The sequence below is a fragment of the Protopterus annectens genome, chromosome 3.part1, assembly GCF_019279795.1.
Source record: "Protopterus annectens isolate FY-2018-M chromosome 3.part1, PAN1.0, whole genome shotgun sequence".
NCBI lineage: Eukaryota > Metazoa > Chordata > Ceratodontiformes > Protopteridae > Protopterus > Protopterus annectens.
This window is the reverse complement of record NC_056732.1, coordinates 174,407,680-174,432,715: the sequence shown is the minus strand read 5'-3', so window position 1 is coordinate 174,432,715 and position 25,036 is coordinate 174,407,680. Positions and strand designations below refer to the sequence as shown.

The 25,036-nt window shown below is 46.2% G+C and overlaps 1 protein-coding gene across 1 annotated transcript in view; it reads left to right on the top strand.

Annotated features, from left to right (window-relative positions):
- The window catches only part of KIF5B (kinesin family member 5B), a 2,669,048-nt gene that overhangs the window by 1,499,555 nt on the left and 1,144,457 nt on the right, over nt 1-25,036 (top strand). Inside the window, exon 14 of the mRNA XM_044066703.1 lies at nt 24,740-24,946. Within this exon, the coding sequence (XP_043922638.1) occupies nt 24,740-24,946 (207 nt within the window). The remainder of the gene's footprint in view (nt 1-24,739; nt 24,947-25,036) is intronic.

Sequence of the window (25,036 nt, the reverse complement as noted above, 5' to 3'; positions counted from 1 at the left end):
TTTAGAACTATAAGCCGCCTCTGACTCCCACGTGGAGATGGCTAGGCCTTCGGACGCACCAGATTTTCAGCCTACCGAGACTAACCCTTCAGAGGGATCCGGAGTAGCTGAACAATCCGTAGCTTCAGAGGGTGTTTTCAGACCTACTCAGTTAACCATTAAATCTTCTGCTAAGTCTAAACCTCCTTTAAAAACAAAGAAACAAATTCAACATTCACCAGGACAGGCCTCCATGCCTAAGAAAAAATGCTCAAAATGGCCGAAGACCTAATCACTCTGATCAGGGGGTCCCATCCCCCTCCTGATAAAAGGCCTAGACAGGATGCAGACTATGACAGATCCGACCAGGTATCCATCTCTTCAGATTCATCCTCGATCTAGGATACTCTTTACCCCCTTATGGGGATTCTGATGCTGAGGAATCAATTCCTTCAGCCTCTCCGCCTGAGGACTACTCCTTTGGGGAAACCTTACATACCATGAGGGAGCATTTCCATTGGGAGGGCCAGGATTACTCAGAATCCAAGAAAAGGCTCAGAGATTTCCTTTTATTACCTCAACACAGACCCCTTGCTATTCCGCCAGTGTTGGATATTGTGGATGATGTGTATACTGAATCCAGTTTAAATCCTGATTTTTTACCTCCTGCTCCAGTTAAGCCAAACAGATACTGCAGAGTCCCTGACTCTAACAAATTTCTTTATAAAAGCCCTGTTGCTGACCCTGCAACTATTTCTCAGGGCCCCAAAGGGGTAAAGGCCTCTTCAGCAAAGAATCCAGTGCCCTCTGACAGAGATTCCAGAGCATTAGACAGATGGGGGAAGAAAGTATATACATCTGCAACGTTAGCAATGAGGGCCTTAAATTGCCAGTTTCACATGCTAAAATATCAGCAATATTTGATGTCTCAGTTGAAACAAAAAATGCTTCCAAACTCAGATCCTCCTAATTATAAGGAAATGCAGGATTTATTGCATGCAGCTGAACAAGTGGGAAAACATACTTTGCAATGTGGTTTTGATTCATTAGAGGCCTCCTGTAGAGCAGCAGTTACAGGATCTGTCATTAGAAGACATGCTTGGTTAAAAGAACATACGTTACCAGATCATGTTAAAGCAAAACTATTGGATGCACCTTTGCAGCAGGATGTGTTATTAGGAGTTAAGGCAGAATAGGTATTAAAGAACATGGAGGATAAGGCAAAAATCTATGCAAACGGTGAAGGATTTCTTACAGGTTCAGCCTCCTCGATTTAGCAGAAATTAGCCAACAAAGAATTGGTCCTTCCCAGTTTCAGACAGACCTCAAAGGGGCAGATACAGACGTCCAAGAGGTAGAGGTCAACCACAAGGTCCTTACAGGCATCGACAATGGGGTGCATCAACCCAGAAAGAAGGGGAAGACAGGCCCCAACCTTATATAAAAAACAGCCCCAATGACTTCCCACTACAGCTGCCAAACAGTTCTCTCTTGGCAGCCCCCTTGGGAGGAAAACTGGCACTTTTCTGTCACAATTGGCATATGATCACCAAACACAAATTGGGTTCTCAACATTGTATCTCAAGGTTACAGGTTGCACTTTCACACTCTGCCAAAGTTAAAAGGAATGCGAAATCTGCCACGAAATCAATGGGCAGAGGCTCAAAGACAAATTACTGCACTCATGGACATGAGAGCTATTCAGAAGGTACCAACACAGGAGCAAGGACAAGGATTTTACTCAAAACTCTTTCTGGTTCCCAGAATGGACAAAGCCTGGCGGCCCATTCTGGATCTTTCTTCTCTAAACACTTACCTGGATGTTCCAAAATTCAAAATGTTGACACTACAGCAGCTGCTACCCATGCTGGGCAAGAAAGCTTGGCTCGTAACTTTGGACCTCAAGGAGACATACCTGCATGTCCCTATAAGACAAAACTGCACAAGATACCTCAGATTCATAGCTGGTTCAATGCACTACCAATTCTCTGCACTGCCCTTTGGCTTATCTACTGCGCCCAGGGTCTTCACAAAGTGCCAGGCACCTGTAGTTGCATTTTGCAGACAGAAAGGAATTCAAATGTATCCGTACCTGGACGACTGCCTGATTCAAACAGAGAGCAAGGGCATTCTTCTAAAGCATCTGGCATTTGTAAAAAAGTTAAGTTGCCTAGGGTACACAGTAAACGAAAAGAAGTCAAAACTAGTGCCCTCACAAGAGATAATATTCTTGAGTGCCAGCTTGAATACAATGGCCCAGATGGCTTATCTCACGCCAGACAAGCAAGGACAGCGGACTCAATATTTTCAATTGATGGCAACAAAGACCCAACTCCCTGCAAGAAAAATTCTGCAGGCCTTTGGTTACATGGCATCTTGCATACTACTAATTCCATATGCCAGACTGCATATGAGGAAATTACAATGGTACCTAAAGTGTGTCTGGTCTCAACACTGTCAAAGTTTGGAAACAGTAATACCACTAATTCCTTGCCTTCAGAAGAAGTTTTGATGGTGGGCTCAAGCTTGTCACCTCAACAAGGGACAGCCTTTCACTCATCCCACAGCCAGGCAAACACTGACAACAGATGCATCGGATTACGCCTGGGGAGCACACATGGCAGGAAAATGTATCCAGGGCAAGTGGCCCGCAGAACAAAGGCATCTTCACATCAATCAAAAAGAGATGCTAGCTGTACAAAATGCCCTTATAGCTTTCAAGGACCTTCTGCATCCAGGACAACTACTAGTAAAGACAGACAACACTACAGTTATGTGGTACATAAACAAGCAAGGGGGCACTCATTCTTATCCCCTCTGCAGACAAGCCATGACCTTGTGGAACACAGCTCTAACCTATCAAGTTAATCTGCAATCACAATTCCTGCCAGGAGAGAAAAACACACTGGCAGAAGACTTAATCAGAAACATCATGAATCCGCACGAGTGGAAATTACATCCACAAATATTCAGAATGATAATACAAAAATGGTGGAGCCCGGACATAGATCTGTTTGCTTCCCCAATGAACTGCCAGCTACAGAAATTCTGCACAAGGACTTACCACCCACAAGCATGGAAAGTGGATGCCCTCTCATTCAGCTGGAAAAACCTACAAGTATATGCTTTCCCACCACTACCTCTCCTTCCAAAGGTACTCATAAAAACCAGGCAAGAAAAGCCAAAGATGATCCTGATTGCCCCAGACTGGCCACGCCAGCATTGGTACCCAATCTTAAAGAACTTAGCACAAGGTCCACCCTGGATTTTGCCTCAAATCCCACATCTTCTGACTCTGCACATCAGTCAGATACTTCACAGCCAGCTAAAGACTTTAAACCTGGCTGCATGGAAGATTCCTTAGTCAAGCAAGCAATGCCTCTCTCCAAAGCTGTTATGGATGTCATTCTGGAGGCCAGAAGGCCTAGCACCAGGAAAGCCTATTTGGATAAATGGAAGAGATTCTGTGCCTGCAACCAGGCTCACAGCCTTGACCCTCTTGTACCAAATATTCCTCAGATACTACAATATTTAACTGAGATGCTGGACAAATGCCTCTCCTTTTCATCCATCAAGATCCATGCCTCTGCCATATCTGCTCATTACAACACGGACCCACCAATTTTTTCTAATCCTTTGCTAAAACAGTACCTCAGAGGGGCTAAAAACATAAGAACCGCCCTATAGAGCACCACTTCCAACTTGGGACCTCAACTTCGTGTTGGAAAAATTAACTTTAACTCCTTTTGAGCCAGCTAACACAGCAGATTTAAAATATGTCTCTTGGAAGACTGCTCTGCTCCTGGCAATAACCTCAGCATGAAGAGTTTCAGAACTACAGGCACTAATGGCAGTGGAACCTTTAAGAACAAATCCTACTTTTATGCCAAAGGTGGTATGTGGCTCTAAACCAAACTATTCACTTGCCAACTTTTTATCCAAATCCGCAGAATAAAGGGGAGAGACTTCTGCATTCTTTGTTCATACACAGGCAGTTATGCTTCTACCTGGACAAAACCAAAGCTTTCAGAAAAACTGAGCAATTGTTGGTAGCATATGCTGCAGGAGCACAGGGAAAAGCCATTTCGAAACAGACCATCTCAAAATGGATAGGACACTGTATACATTTCTGCTATACACACCATGGGAAAACTGTACCCAACAGCATTAGGTCTCATTCCACCAGGGCAACAGCCACTTCAACTGCCTACCTCAGAGGAGTACCTACCAAGGAAATTTTGGAAGCAGCAACTTGGAGTTCTGTACATACCTTTACCAAGCATTGCCATGTGCCTCTTTACTCTAAATCCAGAGCTGGCTTTGCTGCTGTAGGGCCTTATAGCCACCCCCTAATGCCTTATAGAACCAGCCACCCTACCTCAGCTTTAGGATTTTACCCAAGTGTAATGACTGCAGCAGTGTAACACGATGAACATAGTACAGTTTTGTACCTACCATAAATGTAGATGTTCGAGTGTATACACTGCTGCGGTCCAGGTTACCCTTCCTCCTTCCCCTCTTACTTGCTGGTACGTACCGAAGTCTTCTACCCTTTACTACCTATGGGGAGTATTTGCTGGTAACTGAAAGTCTTTGATTGCTTTTCTTATGTATGTTTTATTAGCAATTTGCATTGCCTACCTTTTTGGGGGCACCTGACATCTGGGGCAAGAAAAACTGAAGAAAATGGCGTCGGCTGCATCTTATATACCCCTGTCACACTAATGTCAGGGAAGAAGTGACAGCAACCGACGCCGGACCAAGACTTTGGAACTCAGGCCGACTGAGGGACCGCCTGACGGCAGGATAACCCAAGTGTAATGACTGCAGCAGTGTATACACTCGAACATCTACATTTATGGTAGGTACAAAACTGTACTTTCTTGATATCTCTATTGATGTCCTTCAAGGATGCATCTGCAGTCCTTACAAATGGGTTGTCCAGTCGTCAGGCAGCCCTTCGGTCGGCCGGATTCCAAAGTCTGGGTCTGGCCTCGGCTGGTGTCGCACTTCACCCGACGTCATAGCTGCAGTTATTCGGGTATAAAGGCATCAGCCGACGCCATTTTCCTTAGTCTTTCTTGCCACGTGGCGCCCGAAGCAGAAGCTGTTCGCAAGTGCCGGTCGGTCAGAACCAGAGATTACTACTACCGAAAACTACTTCGAAGACTTCTAAAAAGCTAAGTACCCCGTTGGGGACTCTTTCTTGCCTCAGCCGATGTCAGAAAAAGTGAATAACTGTTTAACTTGTGGGAAACAAATACCTCATAAAGATTTCCACTCTTACTGCTTACCTTGTCTAGGCCCAGACCACGACGTCGCAGCTTGTCTAGCCTGTGCTTCTTTAACCGGCTTAGACGCGTCGGAGTTTGCTGAGGAGTTTTTCGCTCGATTTTGCTTATATTATGCCGTCGGATCCTCCGACTTCGCAAATATCTAAAAAACGCAAGGAGAAGGACCGACACTCGCGGTCCGCGGTTTCAGCTGAAACCGCGGTTAAGCCAACCGTGAGTGTCTCGGTTTCGGCTGAAACCGAGCAAGCGGTTCCTCCTTCAGCCGAAAACTTTCCTCCTGCCGAGGCCTCTTCTAACCTCGTGGAATCAGCTTCTGATATCCCACCTACTGTTACAGTTTCTCAGGAATTATCAGACACTATTCCCTTGGATATTTCAACCCCTGCACGTGGAGCTGCTAGGCCACCTGCAGCCATGTCCATTAAGTATCTCTATTGTTTCAGCTCTACTCACAGGTATCTCTTTCTTACCATTGCTGATATTTTCTAACTTTCTACCTTTGTGGCATCTTATTACCATTGTTGGTATTTCCTCTCTCTTTACTTATTCATTTCCTCCACTTTCCTCACTCTTTCCCTTTTGTGTGAGAGTGCGTTCTGTTATGTCTGAAAAGAAGGGAACTACGGGGTTTAAACACTGCTCTTCTTGCAGTGGTAAACGTCCGAATAGTGACCTCCATGAAGATTATGTGTACTGTTTGGGGGTTCTGCACTTGTCGGCAAAACCTCCGTGTGATATTTGTGCTAGCTTCAGTCAGTGGACACTGAATGAACGTCGGAATAAACTGATTTTGAAGGCCTGCTTGCTTCGCCTTTTTCGGAGGCTATTTCTGCGACAGAGGTGTCTTCCCCTCCTTCTGTGGACAAGAAACGTCCTCGCTCAGATCCCTCTTCACCGGCTGGTGACAGAGGTAAAAGCTATAAACACAAAGTCCAAAAGTCTTCCGAAGAGCACCGTTGTGCCTCTTCAGTTCCGACTACTACATGGGTTCCAAGCTTGGCCCCAGCGAAGCTTACCGAGGTCGCCTTATCGGCACCTACCGCAGCGCCGTCTTCTGCCTCAGTTCCGATCAGCTTGTCTGTTTCTGTCTCGACACCATCGCCCATTTCCGCTCTGATACCGGTTCCGACAACAACCTGGGAGCCATTTTTGTCATCCACCCCTGTTGTGACTTTGGCTCCGAGCCCGTTCTCTGCTCCAACCATACTATTGTTGCAGGTTTTTAAAATGGAATAGTCAGTGCTGTTCTGTGATGCACCATGGACCCAATACTCGTCGACTGTGGACCCATTTGCCGGACTAGCCTTCAGCCCCTTTTTGGTCCAGCCTGATTCCCCCTCTGGGGCATTGGTGATATCCAGCAGGAGCCTTTTGGAATTGGATGTGGTGTGCCTTTTTGACCAGCTGCTGACTGCCAGGGGAATTTCAAATCCGCCTAGACCCTATCCCACTCCAGGCTTTGGGTCTATTACTCCAGCGACCCCTACTTACTGTCCTCCCTTGGATCCCTCAGTTCCAAGGCTCATTTATCAAATGTTTTCTAGAGGACCCCCTTCCTCAGCACCGACGACAGTGTCTGAGGCCCCTTTGGGTGTCTGTTCCGTCGAAACCCACCCTTCCTCAATCTCATGTTTGGGGGGGGGGGGTGGAACCTCTGGTTCCGGTATCTGTTTCGACGGTGTTGTCGGTCCTGACTTCGTATCCGAGGGTGACTAACACTCCGAGTTTGCTTGAGTCTCCGTCCCTGGGGGCGGACCGTGTGGAGCGGGGTGTGACCCGGGTTCTGATTTAGTCTTCGGTTCCGGGCTCCCACTCCTCTTCGAGTGAGCCTGCTTTCCGAGTGATGGAGTGGGTGCTTGCTTTTAGCAATCCCCCTATGTTGGTTATCCCCTGGATGTCCTTCAAGAATGCAACTGCAGTCCTGACATATGGGTTGTCCTGCCTCAGGCAGCCCTTCGGTCGGCCGGATTCCAAAGTCTAGGTCCGGCGTCGGCTGATGTCGCCTCTTCCCCGACGTCAGAGCGGCTGGGATATAAAAGCATCAGCTGACGCCATCTTCTTTCAGTCTTTCTTGCCGCGCGGTGCCCGAAGCAGAAGCAGTTCGCAAGTGCCGGTCGGCCAGCTCCTGTGTTTTCAGATACCGAAGTCATCAAAAAGCTAAGTACCCCGTTGGGAAACCTTTTCTTGCCTCAGCCGATGTCAGATAAAACTGCAAAAGTTAATAATTGCTTGTCTTGTGGTAAACAAATACCTCATAAGGACTTCCATTCTTACTGCCTTCCCTGCCTCGGCCCAGACCACGACGTCTCTGCCTGTGCTTGCTTCAATAAGCGCACACTTAGGCGCCGGGCAGAATTTGCTGAAGACTTTTTTGGGGAAAATTACTCCTATATCATGCCGTCGGAACTACCGACAGCACATATTTCCAAAAAACGGAAGGACCGGGACCGACATTCGCGGCCCGCGACTTCCACCGACACCACGCTAAAGCCTACCACGAGTGCATCGGTCTCTTCGGAGGCGGTAATTCAACCGCTCCAGGCCGACGACACCGCTTTACGCCTCGGTCCCGGAGGCTACCCCAGTGCCGGTTGTTGTTTTTCCTCCTGAAACCGAAGCCCAAGATTTGCCTGACACCATACCGGTGGACAAAGTTACTCCATCACATGGGGCAGCTAGGCCTCCTGTGTCTATGTCCATCAAGGCCTACACACGTGCTACGACTGCCAGCCAGGCTAAGTCTCACCCTCCTAAATCTTTTTCACAGGGTCCCACTTCTGATAAACAGATCATGACTTTAGCTGCAGATCTAATTTCTTTAATCAGGGGCGCTCAGGTTCATGCAGACAGAGGTTCTCAACCGCCTTCAGACAAAAGGCCTAGGGTTGAGCAGGCAGATACCCTTTCCTCAGATGAAGCCTCTGGTGAGTCAGGCCATTCAGATTCCCAGGAAGAATCCTTCCCGGCCTACGAGGATTCTGATGCTGATGAATCCATTCCCTCTGCCTCTCCTCCTAAGGATTTTTCTTTCGGGGAAATTCTTCACTCCGTGAGAGAGCATTTTCAGTGGCAGGGCCAGGATTTCTCCGACTCCAGGAAAAGGCTTCGGACTTTCCTTAAGTTACCCCAGCACAGGCCTTTAGCAATACCCCCAGTGTTAGATGTATTGGATGATGTGTACTCAGACTCAAGTACTTCTCCTGATTCTCTCCCTCCTGCTCCTGTCAAGCCAGACAGATATTACAGGGTTCCTGAAACTCATAAACATCTCTTTAAGGCCCACTCTGTTGATCTAGAAACTATTTCTCAGGGGCCCAAAGGAGTGGCCACTTCCACGGCCAAAAATCCTTTGCCGCAGACAGGAATCTAGGTCCCTGGAGAGGTGGGGTAAAAAAGTTTATACCTCAACCACCCTTGCCATGAGGGCACTTAACTGTCTTTTTCATATGTTTCAGTATCAGGATTTCTTGATGGATGATTTGCAGAAAAGTTAGCCTCTCCTGAGCCTTTAGATAGAAAGGCTTTGCAGGATTTGGTTCATAATACTCAGCAGGTTAGCAATCATTTTCTTCAGTGTGGTTATGATGCATTGGAAGCTTCATGTAGGGCAGCTATGACAGGGGCCGTCATACGTAGACATGCTTGGTTGAAAGAACAGGCATTGCCAGATCATGTTAAAGTAAAGCTTCTAGATGCACCTCTGGAAAAACACAAGCTATTTGGTGCTAATGCACAGGGTGTGTTGAAATCAATTGAGGAAAAGGCTAAATCAGTACAAATAGTCAAAGATTTCCTCCAGGTTCAGCCACCAAGGTTCAGCAGGAATTGGCCTTCGAAGAATTGGTCCTTTCCAGACACTGGCAAGTTCCAAAGGGGAAAAAACAGGCGTGCTCGAGGTAGAGGGCAATACCGAGGCTCCTACAGGGGCCGCCAATGGCAACCAACTAATCAGAGAAGTGGCGCAGGAACTTCTACTGCTCCACAGGGACAATCACAATGACTTGACTTTGACACCGCCGACCAAGGCTCAAAGAGAAGCACCTTTAGGCGGAAAATTATCTTTATTTTCAAAAAATTGGCACGTTTTTACCAAGGACAAATGGATTTTGGACATAATAGACAAAGGTTACAGGTTCCACTTCCATACCTTACCAACAAGACAAGGCATGCCAAACCTGCCACAAAATCAAAGGGCAGAGGCACTCATACAAGTTTCAAAGCTGCTACAAATCAAAGCAATAGAAAAGGTTCCTCCTCAAGAACAAGGCCAGGGATTCTACTCAAGACTGTTCCTTGTTCCAAGAAAAGAAAAGCAATGGAGGCCTATACTGGACTTGTCCGCTCTAAACACTTTTCTCATTGTGCCAAAATTCAAAATGCTGACGTTACAGCAACTTCTTCCCATGCTGGGCAAGGGGTCTTGGCTGGTTACTCTGGACCTCAAGGAGGCATACCTGCATGTCCCAATCAGACACAGCTGCAGAAGATACCTCAGATTTCTTGCAGGGTCAGAGCATTATCAATTCTCAGCATTGCCTTTTGGCTTATGTACTGCGCCCAGAGTATTCACGAAATGCCTGGCATCAGTAATTGCACATTGCAGACTTCAGGGGATACAAATATATCCTTACCTGGATGACTGCCTTGTACAAGCGGACAGCAAGCAAGCCTTGATAAGAAACTTGGACTATGTCATTCACTTACTACAGGCTTTGGGATACACAGTCAACATTCAAAAATCAAGACTACTGCCATCCCAACAAATAATTTTTCTAGGAGCCAAACTGGACACAAACTCACAAATGGCTTTCCTCACAGAAGAAAAACAAGAACAATTACCAGATTACTTCAAAAGCCTAGCAAAGCACACCCAGATGACTGCAAGGAAGATCCTGCAGGCCCTGTGTTTCATGGCATCTTGCATTCTTCTGATTCCACTGGCAAGACTACACATGAGAAAACTACAATGGTACCTAAAAAGTTTATGGTCTCAACACAGCCACAACTTAGAAGCAATTATTCCACTCATTCCATGTCTACAAAAGGAATTTTTGTGGTGGGCACAAGCAAGCCAGCTAAACCAAGGCATGTCTTTCAACAAACCTCAAGCAAGCCAAACCATTACAACAGACGCCTCAGATCATGGATGGGGGGGCGCACATGGAGGGCAGATGCATTCAAGGGCAATGGGCACCCCGGGGATTGCATCTGCACATCAATCAAAAAGAGATGTTGGCAGTGATTCATGCAATCAAGGCCTTCAAAAAATTTCTTCAGCAAGGTCATCTGCTAATAAAGACAGACAACACCACTGTTACGTGGTACATAAACAAACAGGGAGGCACCCATTCTTACCCCCTCTGCAGACTAACAATGACTCTTTGGGAAATGTCCCTGAAACTGAACATACAGTTGCAATCCCAGTTTGTTCCAGGCAAGGACAATGTTCTGGTGGACAGTCTAAGCAGAAACATTATGGACCCGCACGAATGGATGTTGCATCCAGACATTTTTTCACAAATAACTCATGCATGGGGAAGGCCGGACATAGATCTCTTTGCCTCACACCTCAATCATCATCTGAAGAAGTTCTGCTCAAGGACACACCATCCACAAGCCTGGAGAATGGATGCTCTCTCCTTCAGCTGGAATTCTCTAACAATCTATGCATTCCCACCTCTACCATTAATGACCAAGGTGTTACTGAAGATCAAAGCAGAACAACCGAAAAGGCATTTTGATAGCTCCAGACTGGCCAAGACAGCACTGGTATCCATTACGAAGGAGCATAACTCGCACCAAGCCGTGGCCCCTGCCTCAATGGCCTCTGCTTATAACTCAGCACAATTACAGGACTGATCATCCCAACCTGCAAACATTGCAACTGACAGCTTGGAGGGTTCCATGACTTCTCCCCATATCTCTCTCTCCAAAAAAGTTCAAGAGATCTTACTGGAAGCACGCAGGCCTTCCACCAGAAAAACTTATTCTGCCAAATGGAAGAGATTCAACATCTGGAATGCCAACAAGGGTCAGGATGCATCAGTAATGAGCATCCCACAGATACTAGAATACTTGGTAGAAATGCTTCACAACGGCCTTTCATATTCTTCCATAAAAATACACGCTTCAGCAATTTCAGCAAAATACAACTGTGATCCACCTGTGTTTTCACATCCTTTGCTAAGACAGTTTCTAAGAGTGATAAAGAATATCAAACCTCCAAGAAAACCACCAGCGCCTGCATGGGACCTCAACTTCATCTTGGAAAAATTAACTCTTCCTCCTTTTGAGCCAGCAGCATCTTCAGAATTGCAATTTCTCTCCTGGAAAACAGTTTTCCTGTTGGCAATTACTTCAGCAAGAAGAGTCTCGGAGATACAGGCCTTCATGGCAGTACCTCCATTTCTCATTTTCCATCAGGACAGAGTCTCTTTAAGAACCAGTCCTTCATTCATGCCAAAAGTGATATCCAGGGTTTCTCTAAATCAAGCAATTCACCTGCCTACTTTCTTTCCCAATCCTCAAAATAAAGGAGAAAAGCTTCTGCACACTTTGGACATACACAGACAATTGCGCTACTACTTGGACAGAACAAAGGCCAACAGAAAGTCTGACCAACTATTTGTAGCTTACGCTGCTGGAGTACAAGGAAAGGCAATTTCCAAACAAACAATTTCAAAATGGATTGGAAACTGCATCAGATTCTGCTACTCTTTCCATGGAAAAGGTGTGCCAGCCAATATCAGGCCACACTCCACAAGAGCTACAGCCACCTCCACAGCCTTTCTAAGAGGGGTGGCTACAAAGGACATTCTAGAAGCTGCTACATGGAGCTCCGTGCATACATTTTCCAAACATTACAACCAGCCTTTATATTCCAGATCCCGAGCAAGCTTTGCTTCTGCAGTCCTGCAGGGCATTTTAGCTACACCATCCTTATCTTTGATCCTACCACCCCCAGCTTGGCTATGGTATTCAACCCATATGTCAGGACTGCAGTTGCATTCTTGAAGGACATAGTACAGTTTTGTACCTACCATAAATGTAGATGTCCGATAGATATGCAACTGCAGTCAGGTTTTCCCTCACTCCTACCCCTCTGTAATTCACTTTTTTGGGTCCACTCCCCCTTTTTCTAATTAGCTGGGGATATCTGTTATGGTGTATCTGTTTATTACTGTTGTGCATGTCTGGAATTTTTATCCATTCTCTAAATTTAGCCTTCCTTGGAGGGCACCTGGCATCTGGGGCAAGAAACACTGAAGAAGGGGAGTCGGCTGATGCTTTTATACCCCAGCCGCTCTGACGTCGGGGAAGAGGCGACATCAGCCGACGCCGGACCCAGACTTTGGAATCCGGCCGACCGAAGGGCTGCCTGAGGCAGGACAACCCATATGTCAGGACTGCAGTTGCATATCTATCGGACATCTACATTTATGGTAGGTACAAAACTGTACTTTCCTTCGGAGACGCAGCTGTTAAAGGCCTCCCCCCCAGGACTCCGAGAACACAAGGCCCAGGAAACCCCTTCTCAGGGTATTTCCCTTTCTGAGTCTTCTTTGGATGCTCCCACCAAAGAATCCCCTCAGAAACGGGTGTGTAAGAGGAAACACATGGACTCCCCAGAGGATTCCCTCATGGAAGATATGGACTACGATGAGGGGGAAGGGTCCCCACGGTCACCCCCCTGACGATGTCTCTGGAGACATCATGGAAATCTTGAAACAGAGGGCTGACTGGAAGCTCTCCAACCCTTCCTCAGAGTAATCCATATTCCTGCAGGTCTTTCGCTTTCTGCCCTCTACTTTTTGGCTGACACCCCCCCCCCCGCCACCAATGAGTTGGTTAAGCTCATTGTGCAATGGGCATGGAAAAACCTGGACTCCTTTAAGGCCATCCCCAGGAGATCAGACAGGGTACTCTCCCCTTCATAGGATCAACCCCCCATTGGTCTAGAGGTTTGCCAGTGGACGCTATGGTGGTGGGCGGCGGCAGCCACAAAAAAGGACCTTACTGAAGAGAGTCCTGGAGTTCACCCACCCAACAGAAAGTCCCGGGCAGTGGACAAGTTAAGGAAGCAAGTTTTTGCGTCAGCGACCTTTGCAGTTAGGTTTCTTAACTTTTTGGCAGATTTTATGAGGCTCCAGGGAGATCTTATCTCCGAACTCTCCGGAACCTTCGTGGGCCAAGTATCAGATGGAGCACGAGATAAAGTTGCTTCCCAACTTGCCAACCTATAGTCAATATCCAGTTCATCCATGAGGTTGTTGTCACATGCAACCAGAGGAGCAGCTTGAGCTGTGGGTGCAGGCATAGTCATGAGACGCCATGTCTGGATGCGCATTCGTGACCTTGCAAACTCCTTCAAGTCTTCCTTTCTAAATGCCCCTATCGAGCCATCAGCTCTGTTCAGTGCTAAGGTCAAGGATACATTAGCCAGGTACGTGCAAGATGGGAAGACCTTGTCTGCTGTTGGCCTACACGTTTCCAAACCTCAGCGTTCCTTCTCCAGGAATCAGAGGAGAGGGAAGATGTGGCACAAGATGTCTCAAGGTCCTTTCCGGGACGCACGTGGTGAGGACTCCTCCAGAGGCAGAGGTGGTTCCAATAATGGAAGACATCCCTTTTGGGGCAGAGGAGGTCCCCGGAACCAGGGCTCCAGTGATTCCTTCTTGGGTAGACGGTATCAGCGCCCCTGAGGGGCTGCGCAATTGCTTTCCTCTGGAAGCAGTCTGGGCACGTTTTTCTCTGCACCAAGCTGCCAGGCTCTCCATTAAAAATGGTCAGTGGGTGCAGAGGCTGCCATATTCCCCTAATAGCTTATCCAAGACCTCCAAAATCCCTTCCCGATGTTCCACCCAGTCAAAGGGAGGAGGCAGCTTCTGAAACACGAAAGCTTTGTCAAAAACAAGCCATCCAACAGGTCCCCCCAGATCAGTGCGGATCAGGGTTCTACTCAAGATTCTTTTTGGTGCCAAAGAAAATGGGACTGGGGCCTATTCTGGATCTCGGCCAACTAAACAAATTGGTAGTTCAGACCAAATTTCTCATGGTCACGATTCCATCCTCTGCTTTCTTCGGAAGGGTGTGTGGATGTGCTCATTAGATCTCCGGGATGCATATTACCATATCAAGATGGACAAGTGCTCCATGAGCCTCCTTCGCTTCCGGTTGGGAGCCAATCACTGCCAATTCAGAGACCGGTCTTTCGATGGCCCCCAGAGTGTTCACGAAATGTCTTGCAGGTGGTAACAGCTTATCTGAGACTTCTGGGATTCCAGGTGATGTTCATCGTGTTACTCTGCTGCAGTCATCACACTTGGGTTATCCTGCCGTCAGGCGGTCCCGCAGTCGGCCCGAATTACAAAGTCTTGGTCTGGCGTCAGTTGCTGTCGCTTCTTCCCTGACGTCAGTGCGCCAGGGGAATACAAGAGGCATCCAGCGCCATTTTCTTCAGTCTTTCTTGCCATGCCGTGCCCGAAGCAGAAGCAGTTTGCAAGTGCCGGTCGGCCGACACCTGAGATTTTCGATTTGAATTTCAGTCCAAAGTCTTCAATAAAGCTAAGTATCCCGTTGGGGAACATTTTCTTGCCTCAGTCCGATGTCAGCAAAAGTTAACAATTGCATTTTTTGTGGGAAGCAAATACCTCATAAGGACTTCCATTCCTATTGCATTCCTTGCCTAGGCCCAGACCACGACGTCACAGGTTGTCGGTTTTGCGCTAGGTTTAATAAACGAACTATCAAACGCCATTTTGACTTCGCACGGCATTACTTTGGTAGGAAATTTAATTATATCATGCCATCGGAGCAGCCGACAACCGCCATTCATAAAAAAAGCAAGGATAAGGACAGGCAGCCTAGGAATAAGCCAGACACCGAGGTCTCAGCTGGGCCTGTCGCCGGTTCTCCGGTTTTCAGTGAGGCACCTACACAGCCCCTGACGACCGCAGAACTGGAACCCCAGACAGCTGCGGATTACCAAGTGGAGGCTACTAGGCCGACGCAGCCATCTACCGACACCGGTGCAACGGAAACACCATTGGTTGCAGAAGGTGTCTTTAGACCGACTACACTCACCATTAAATCTTGTGCTAAACTTAAAACTCCTTTAAAACCAAAGAAAACTGTACATCAGTCTACAGTTCAAGGCCCCATGCCTAAGAAACAGATACTTAAGATGGCTGAAGATTTGATTACCCTTATCAGGGGTTCTCATCCCCCTCCTGATAAAAGACCAAGACAAGTGGAGGATTGTGCATCCTCTGACCAGGTTTCTCTCTCCTCAGATTCTTTTGAGGAACAGGATTACACTTTTCCACCTTATGAAGATTCTAATGCTGAAGACTCTATTTCCTCAGCATCTCCCCCTGAAGATTACTACTTTGGAGAAACCGTACATACCATGAGGGGGAGCATTTCCACTGGGAAGGCCAGGATTACTCTGATTCTAAGAAAAGGCTCCGAGAGTTCCTTTTACTACCCCAGCACAGACCTCTTGCTATCCCTCCTGTTCTAGATATTGTGGATGATGTTTACTTGGAGTCTAGTTTAAATCCAGACACTCTTCCTCCTGCTCCAGCCAAACCAGACAGATACTACAGAGTACATGACTCGCACAAATTCCTTTATAAAAGCTCTGTAGCTAACCCAGAAACAATTTCTCAGGGTCCTAAGGGAGCAAAAGCTTCTATGGCTAAAAACCCTGTGCCCTCTGAAAGGGATTCCAGAGCCCTAGATAGATGGGGAAAGAAAATATACACCTCAGCTACTCTGGCTATGAGAGCATTAAATTGCCATTTTCACAAGTGAAAATATCAACAATTCCTAATGTCTCAGTTAAAACAAAAAATGAGCACACATTCAGAACAGCCTGAATTCAAAGAAATGCAGGATCTGTTGCATGCAGCTGAACAGGTGGGCAAACATACTTTACAATGCGGATTTGATTCATTGGAAGCTTCTTGTAGAGCAGCTTTTTTGGCTCTGTCATTCGTAGACATGCTTGGTTAAAAGAACAAACCCTTCCTGAACATGTTAAAGCAAAATTATTGGATCCACCTTTACAGCAGGATGTATTATTTGATGTCAAAGCAGAAGAGGTTTTAAAGAAAATGGAGGATAAGGTAAAGTCTATGCAAACTGTCAAGGATTTTTTGCAGGAACAACGCCCTCGTTTCAGCAGAAACTGGCCAACAAAAAACTGGTCCTTTCCAGCTTCAGACAAATCACAGAGGGGCAAAAATAGACGTCCAAGGGGCAGAGGTCAGTCACAGGGCCCTTACAAACCTCACCAATGGGGTTCCGCTACCCAGAGAGGAGGAGAAGACAGGCCCCAAGCTAGCAGAAGACAAACACAATGACTCTATCCTCAATCTACCAAGCAAATCTCTCCTGGCAACTCCCTTGGGAGGAAAACTAGCATTTTTTGCAGACAACTGGCACATCATCACAAAAGACAAATGGGTACTAAACATTGTCTCTCAAGGATACAGATTCCACTTTCATACCTTACCAAGGATCAAAAGAATGTCAAACCTGCCACCAAATCAATGGGCAGAGGCACAAAAACAAATTACAGCTCTCATGAACATGAGAGCCATTCAACAGGTACCTACACAGGAGCAAGGACAAGGATTTTACTCGACTCTTCCTAGTCCCAAGAAAGGACAAAGCATGGAGGCCCATTCTGGATCTTTCAATTCTCAACACCTATCTGCAAGTATCAAAATTCAAGATGCTGACACTACAGCAGCTTCTTCCCATGCTGGGCAAGAATGCTTGGCTAGTCACTTTGGACCTCAAGGAGGCATACCTGCATGTCCCTATAAGACAAAATTGCAGAAGATACCTCCGCTTCATTGCAGGTTTAACGCTTTATCAATTCTCTGCACTGCCCTTTGGCTTATCTACTGCGCCCAGGGTCTTCACAAAATGCCTGGCACCAGTAATTGCATACTGCAGACAAAGAGTAATTCAAATATACCCATACCTGGACGACTGCCTTATTCAAGCAGAAAACAAGGACATTCTTTTAAAGCATCTGGCATTTGTCAAACACCTTCTAAGCTGCCTAGAGTACACAGTAAACGAAAATAAATCAAAACTAGTGCCCTCACAAAACATAATATTCCTGGGTGCCAGCTTGAATACAACGGCCCAGATGGCTTATCTCACACCAGACAAGCAACGACCGCTGTTTCAATATTTCAAAATAATGTAAACAAAGACCCAACTCCCTGCAAGAAAAATTCTGTAGGCCTTGGGATTCATGTCATCTTGCATACTACTAATACCATTTGTAAAACTGCATATGAGGAAATTACAATGGTACCTGAAAAGTGTATGGACTCAGCACAGCCACAGTTTGGAAACAATGATACCACTCATTCCCTGCCTTCAAGCAGGAGTTTCTATGGTGGGCACAGGCATGTCACCTCAACAGGGGTCAGCCTTTCACCTTACCCACAGCCAGGCAAACTATGACAACAGATGCATTGGACTATGCCTGGGGAGCACACATGGCAGGGCAGTGCATTCAGGGCAAATGGACTACAGATCAGAGGCATCTGCATATCAATCAAAAAGAATTGCTAGCAGTACAGAATGCCCTAACAGCTTTCAAGGACCTTCTACACCCAGGACAACTAATAATAAAGACGGACAATACCACAGTCATGTGGTACATAAACAAGCAAGGTGGCACACATTCTTACCCTCTATGCAGGCAAGCAATGACCTTGTGGTACACTGCACTGTCTTACCAGGTTCAATTACAAGCACAATTCCTGCCAGGAAAAAAAAACACATTGGCAGATGACCTAAGCAAAAACATCATGGATCCACACGAATGGAAACTAGATCCACAAGTATTTGCAATGATAGCTCAAAAATGGGGGCGCCCAGAAATAGATCTGTTTGCAAGCCCCCATAACCACCAACTTCAAAAATTTTGCACAAGGACCTTCCATCCAGTAGCTTGGAAAGTGGACGCCCTCTCATTCAGTTGGAAAACATTAACAGTGTATGCCTTCCCTCCACTACCTCTTCTAGCAAAGCTCTTGCTGAAAGTCAGATTAGAGGGGCCACAAATGATGCTCGTTGCACCAGACTGGCCACGCCAGCATTGGTACCCAATTTTAAGGAACATGGCCCACGGCCCTCCATGGATTTTGCCACAAATTCCTCACCTGCTCACCCAGCGAGACCATCAGATTCTACACAGCCATCTCAAGACTTTAAACCTGGCTGCATGGCAAATTACCTAAACAACCAGCCAGCACCTTTATCCAAAGCTGTTATGGATGTCATTCTGGAGGCCAGGAGGCCCAGCACCAGGAAAACCGATTCAGACAAATGGAAAAGATTTTGCGCCTGGAACCAGGCTAAAGGCCTAAACCCCCTTGATCCAAACATCCTCCGATTCTACAATATCTAACTGAGATGTTGCACAAAGGACTTTCTTTTTCATCTGTGAAGATCCGCGCCTCAGCAATTTCAGCATATTACAGGACGGATCCTCCTTTATTCTCACATCTACTCCTTAGACAGTTCCTCAGAGGGGCTAAGAACTTAAGACTGCCAAGGAGAGCTCCAACCACCTACTTGGGATCTCAACTTTGTTCTGGAAAAGCTTACACTGCCGCCCTTTGAACCAGCTTTTTCAGCTGACTTAAAATTTCTTTCATGGAAAACTGCCCTACTACTAGCAATAACCTCAGCAATAAGAGTCTCAGAGCTACAGGCACTAATGGCAGTGGAACCTTTCATCATTTTTCATCAAGACAGAGTCTCTCTATGAACTAATCCTTCCTTTATGCCAAAGGTGGTATCCAGTGTGGCCCTAAACCAAACCATTCACTTGCCCACCTTCTTCCCAAATCCCCAGAACAAAGGAGAAAGACTCCTGCACTCTTTGGACATTCACAGGCAATTACGTTACTACTTGGATAAAACTAAGGCTTTCAGGAAAAACTGACCAACTTTTTGTAGCCTATGCTACAGGATCACAAGGAAAATCTATCTCAAAACAGGCCATTTCAAAATGGATAGGGCATTGCATACGTTTTTGCTACATTCATCATGGGAAACCAGTACCTGCTAACATTAGGTCCCACTCCACCAGGGCTACAGCTACATTAGCAGCCTTTCTCAGGGGAGTGCCAACCAAGGACATTCTGGAATCTGCTGCTTGGGGTTCAGTGCACACCTTCACCAAACACTATCACTTACCTCTATACTCTACGACTAGAGCAGGTTTTGCCACTGCAGTTTTGCAGGGCTTACTAGCTCCTTCTTAACCCTGTCTGACTCCACCTCCCATCCTTAGCTTTGAGATTCAATCCAAGTGTGATGACTGCAGCACGGTAACAACGATGAACGTAGTACAGTTTTGTACCCACCATAAATGTAGATGTTCAAGTGTTCACCCTGCTGCAGTCCAGGTTACCCTCCCTCCATCCCCTCTGAACTAGCTGTACTTATCTCTACCACTCTATCCTATACTACCTCTGTGGTGTATTTGCTTGTGCCTAAGGGTTTTGTTTTATTTTTATATAGCTATATGTGTGAGTGTGTGTGTATATATATATATATATATATATATATATATATATATATGTATACACACACACCACTTTTATATATATATATATATATATATATATATATATATATATATATATATATATATATATATATATATATATATATATATATATGTATATATATATATATATATATATATATATATATATATATATATATATATATATATATATATATATATATATATATATATATATATATATATATATTGCCTACCTATTGGGGGCACCTGACATCTGGGGCAAGAAAAACTGAAGAAAATGGCGTTGGATGCCTCTTATATACCCTTGGCGCACTGACGTCAGGGAAGAAGCGACAGCAACCGACGCCGGACCAAGACTTTGGAATTCAGGCTGACTGCTGGACCGCCTGACGGCAGGATAACCCAAGTGTGATGACTGCAGCAGGTTGAACACTCGAACATCTACATTTATGGTAGGTACAAAACTGTACTTTTCCGTACCTAGGCGATTGGCTCCTCTCCACCTCCACCAAGCGTCTTCTTGTCAGGGCCCTCTGCTACACCCTGGTTCTAGCAGAGTCACTAGGCATCACCATACATTGGGATAAATCAAACCTTCAACCCTCACAACAACTGGAATTCATGGGGCAATATTCAACACCCATTCAAGCCTGATCTCATTTCCTCTCCACAGGCTTCAGAGACTAAGGGCAGAAGTTCAAGTGATATTCTGTCAAAGAAAGTTGTCTGCAAGGGAAGTTCTCCAAGCCTTGGGATCTATGGCTGCAGCCATCCCTATTGTTCCCTTTGCCAGACTGCACGTGAGATTGCTACAATTGCTCCTTCAGGCCCAGTGGATACCCAATCTTCAGCCCCTGAGCTCACAGATTCTCATCACCAACACTTGCAAACAAAATCTCCTCTGGTGAATGAGTACGGACGAAAATCTTTGGTGTCGCCCTTTCCAGTCTCCCCAGCCCAGAGCCACTGTGACCACGGATGCTTCCCTGATGGGGTGGGGGGGCCACTTCCAGGGAAAGTCAGTCCAAGGCACATGGTCCGATGTAGAGGTCAACTTGTATATCAGTGTCTTGGAATTAAGAGCGGTGCTATTGGCATTGCAAGCTTTTGATCCGCTCCTTCCATCTGGAACGATTGCTGTCCAGTCGGGCAACATGTCAATTGTCTGGTGTATAAACAGGGAGGGACCAAATCCTACCCCCTATGTCACAAAGCCATGAGAATCTGGCAGTGGGCGATAGCTTCCAACCACTTTCTGATCGCAATGCATATCCTGGGGAGCTCCAACGTGATTGTGGACAGGCTGAGCCGATGCTTTCTCCATCCTCACGTGTGGTCTCTCAACCAGAGTGTGGCGGCGGACATTTTCGGCCATTGGAGCCAGCCATGCTGTAACCTTTTTGCCTCCCCCTCAAACACAAAGTGCAGCAGCTACTTTGCCCTCTTTTCCCCCTCAGGGAGTCCCTGAGAGATGCTTTGATCCACGATTGGCCCACGGGTCTCCTTTATGGCTTATCCTCCGATTCCTCTGATTCCCCTCGTTCTAAGGAAAGCTATTTGGTTGAGAAGCAAAGTGATCCTCATTGCCCCATTCTGGCCTCGTCAAGTGTGGTTTCCCTTCCTTCAACCTCATCTGTTATAACCTCCTTGGATCCTAGACACTTGTCAGGACCTCATATCTCACCCACAATGGCTGACTCCCCCGAAGCCGTCCACTCCCAAGCTGACAGCTTGGTTTCTCCACTTCCGTTAGTTGCCAGGCAGGAAACCCGCTCTTCACCCATACATGATATTATCTTGGCCTCTCATAAACCATCCACTATGAAACTTTACAGGGACAAATGGAAAAGGTTCTCTATTTGGTCACATAATCAGAAGCTAGACCCGTTCTCAGCTCCCGTAGCCACTATTCTTCATTATCTGGCTGAACTGTTCAACAAAGGGGCCTCAGCTTCCACCATTCGAGTCCATCTAGCAGCTGTTTCCAACTTCCATAACGGATCAGATGGAGTCCCGCTTATTTCCTCTCACCTTTGCATGACCTTCCTCAAGGGTATTTTCCACAACAGGCCTCCCATCAGACAGCCGCTGGAGGCATGGAATCTCCTGGGATTTGCAGTCTTTCTCTGCCCCCTTTTGAGCTGGCTGCGACATGTGATCTAAAATTTCTGTCATGGAAATCCTTATTTCTGGTCGCTATAACTTCAGCCAGAAGAATTTCTGAATTACAAGCATTATGTATCAAGAGCCCTTATCTGATCTTTCATAAGGACAGAGTATTGCTTCAAACTAACCCATCATTTCTCCCCAAAGTGGTTTCTGACTGTTCGATTAACCAGTCCATTGAGCTCCCTGTGTTCTTCCCCAATTACTCTAACAAGGGAGAATACTGCCTACATTCCTTGGATGTTCATAGACATGTATGCTTCTATCTGGACAGAACTAAATCCTTTCGCAAGTCAGACCAGCTTTTCATCTCCTTTGCGGGTCCTAGAATGGAAGGTGCAGTATTGAAAGTTACTTTGTCTAAATGGCTCGGGGATTGCATTACCTTCACATATTCACTTACGGAGGGATCTAAGCCTGGCCAAATCAAAGCTCATTCAACTAGGGCTATTGCAGCATTTGCTGCCTTCCACTCTAGGCCTCCATGGATGACATTTGTGCAACTGCCATTTGGGCCAAGCCCCACACCTTTATCAAGCATTACAAATTGGATCTGATCTCCAGGGGAAGAGCGGCGTTTTGTTCAGTGGTTCTCAGGAATGTCCTTCCATAAGGGCCACCCAGATTCTCCAAGTAGCTGGGGGACTCAGTCCTATCAGTGATGAATAGGAAGAAGATTAACAACTTCAGATAAAGAAGTTAAGTCCTACCATAATGTTCCATCTGAGGAGTTGTTGTTCTTCCAATCATTACACTTTTCCCACTGACCCCCTCCAAAGGTTTCTGGTAGATCTTCTCGGTCTTTGTGGTGTATTAGGGTTTCTGCACAGAGGTGGCTTTTGACTTGTTTCTTCTTGTGTATGTTGCATGCAAACTTGATCTGAGGTAACTGAGTAAAGGGCATTGTGGGTAGCAACTTAGAGTTTTTTGGTGCATACAAACTTGGTATAAGGCCGACTCTGTTCCGAGGGCTCTGAACCGAGTCCATCAGTGATAACTGGAAGAAGATCAACAACTCAGATGGAACGTTATGGTAAGACATAACTTCTTTTTCATGCATCCCCAATTGCAGACCCTCAACCTGGCAGCCTGGCTTATTCCCTGACCTCTCCTCAAGCTGCCAGCCTAAGCAAACAAGTTCTAGATGTTATATGTGAGGCCTGACGTCCCAGCACTAGGAAATCTTATGCTGACAAGTCGAATAGGTTTTGCACCTGGATCCAGGCTAAGGGAGCCGGAACTGCACAGCCCTCCCTACCTCTCATCCTGGATTAACTGGCAGATCCTACTACAACAGAGGTCTATCCTTCTCTTCTCTTAAAATTCATGCCTCAGCCATCTCTGCTCATTTTAGCACAGAGCCACCTCTCTTCTCACACCCTCTCACCAAACAGTTCCTAAAAGGGGCTAACAACTTAAGGCCACCCAGAAGAGCTCCTACCCCAGCTTGGGACCTTAACTTTGTGCTGGAAAAGCTCACCCTGCCCCTCTTTGAACCTGCAGCTTCAGCAGAGTTGAAATTTCTCTCTTGGAAGACAGCCTTGCTTCTGGCCATCACTTAAGCTAGAAGAGTGTCAGAGCTACAAGTACTTATGGCTGTAGAGCCCTTCATCATTTTCCATGCTGACAGGGTCTCCCTTAGGACTAACCCATCCTTCATGCCTAAAGTGGTGTCCAGTGTGGCTCTCAACCAATCCATTCATTTGCCCACCTTTTTCCCTAACCCACAAAACAAGGGGGAAAGGATTTTCTACTCTCTAGATGTGCACAGACAGCTCAGATTCTACCTGGACAGGACTAAATATTTCAGAAAAACTGATCAGTTGCTAGTTAGCTTTGTTGCAGGAGCAGATGGCAAGGCCATATCCAAACAATCTCCAAATGGATAGCACACTGCATCCATTTCGGCTACAAACAGCATGGGAAACCACCCCAAGAGGGAGCCAGGATCCATTCCACCAGAGCAACCTCCACCTCTGCAGCTTTTCTCAGAGGGGTCCCCACCAGGGACATCCTGGAGGCTACATGGACATCTGTTCATACTTTCACCAAGCATTGCCACCTGCCGATCTTCTCCAAATGCAGGGCAGGCTTTGCCACCGCAGTCTTGAAAGGCATCCTAGCCAGCCCCCAGTCTTTTTGACTGCCTCCACCTTTTTCTTCAGCTTTGGGAATCGACCCAAATGTGATGACTGCAACAGCGAAACACGAAGAACATAGTACAGTTGTGTACACTTACCATAAATGTAGATGTTTGAGTGTATTCACTGTTGCAGTCCTAGTTTCCATCCCCCTTTTCTTTCTCTCTCTCTCTCTCTCTCTCCTTACAAGGATATTTTGGTATTCACTTTCTACTGGTGGTGTTCTTCCACCATAACCAGCTCCCTATTTGGGGCTCCTGACAGGGCATGAAAAACTGATGTAATGGCATTGGCTGCCTGATTTTATACCACTGACGACCTGGCTTCAGTCCTGGAGCAACAGCAACTGATGCAGAAATACTAAGCCTCTGGTATTCGGGCAGACTGAGGGCTACCTCTGGCAGGATAACCCAAATGTGATGACTGCAACAGTGAATACACTCTAACATCTACATGTATGTTAAGTGTACACAACTGTACTTTCTTAGAACTAGTGAGAAAAATATTTCAAAGTTATCAAATGTAATTAACAAGTAATTTTGTTTTTATTTGCATTTTATCCTTAGCTTTTGGTATCTACTAGGCGAGACCAGGATAACTTGCAGGCTGAGTTATCCCGTTTACAGATGGAGAATGATGCCTCTAAGGAGGAGGTTAAAGAAGTCCTGCAGGCCCTGGAGGAACTTGCTGTCAATTATGATCAGAAATCGCAAGAGGTAGAAGACAAGACAAGAGACTTTGAGTCGCTCAGTGAAGAACTAAACCAAAAATCTGTAAGTCTTGTCTTTTCAGGATTTCTACATCTGATTTTCTTTTTACAGTTGAAGAGAAGTTTAGATGTAGAGGGCTAAACATTATGATTC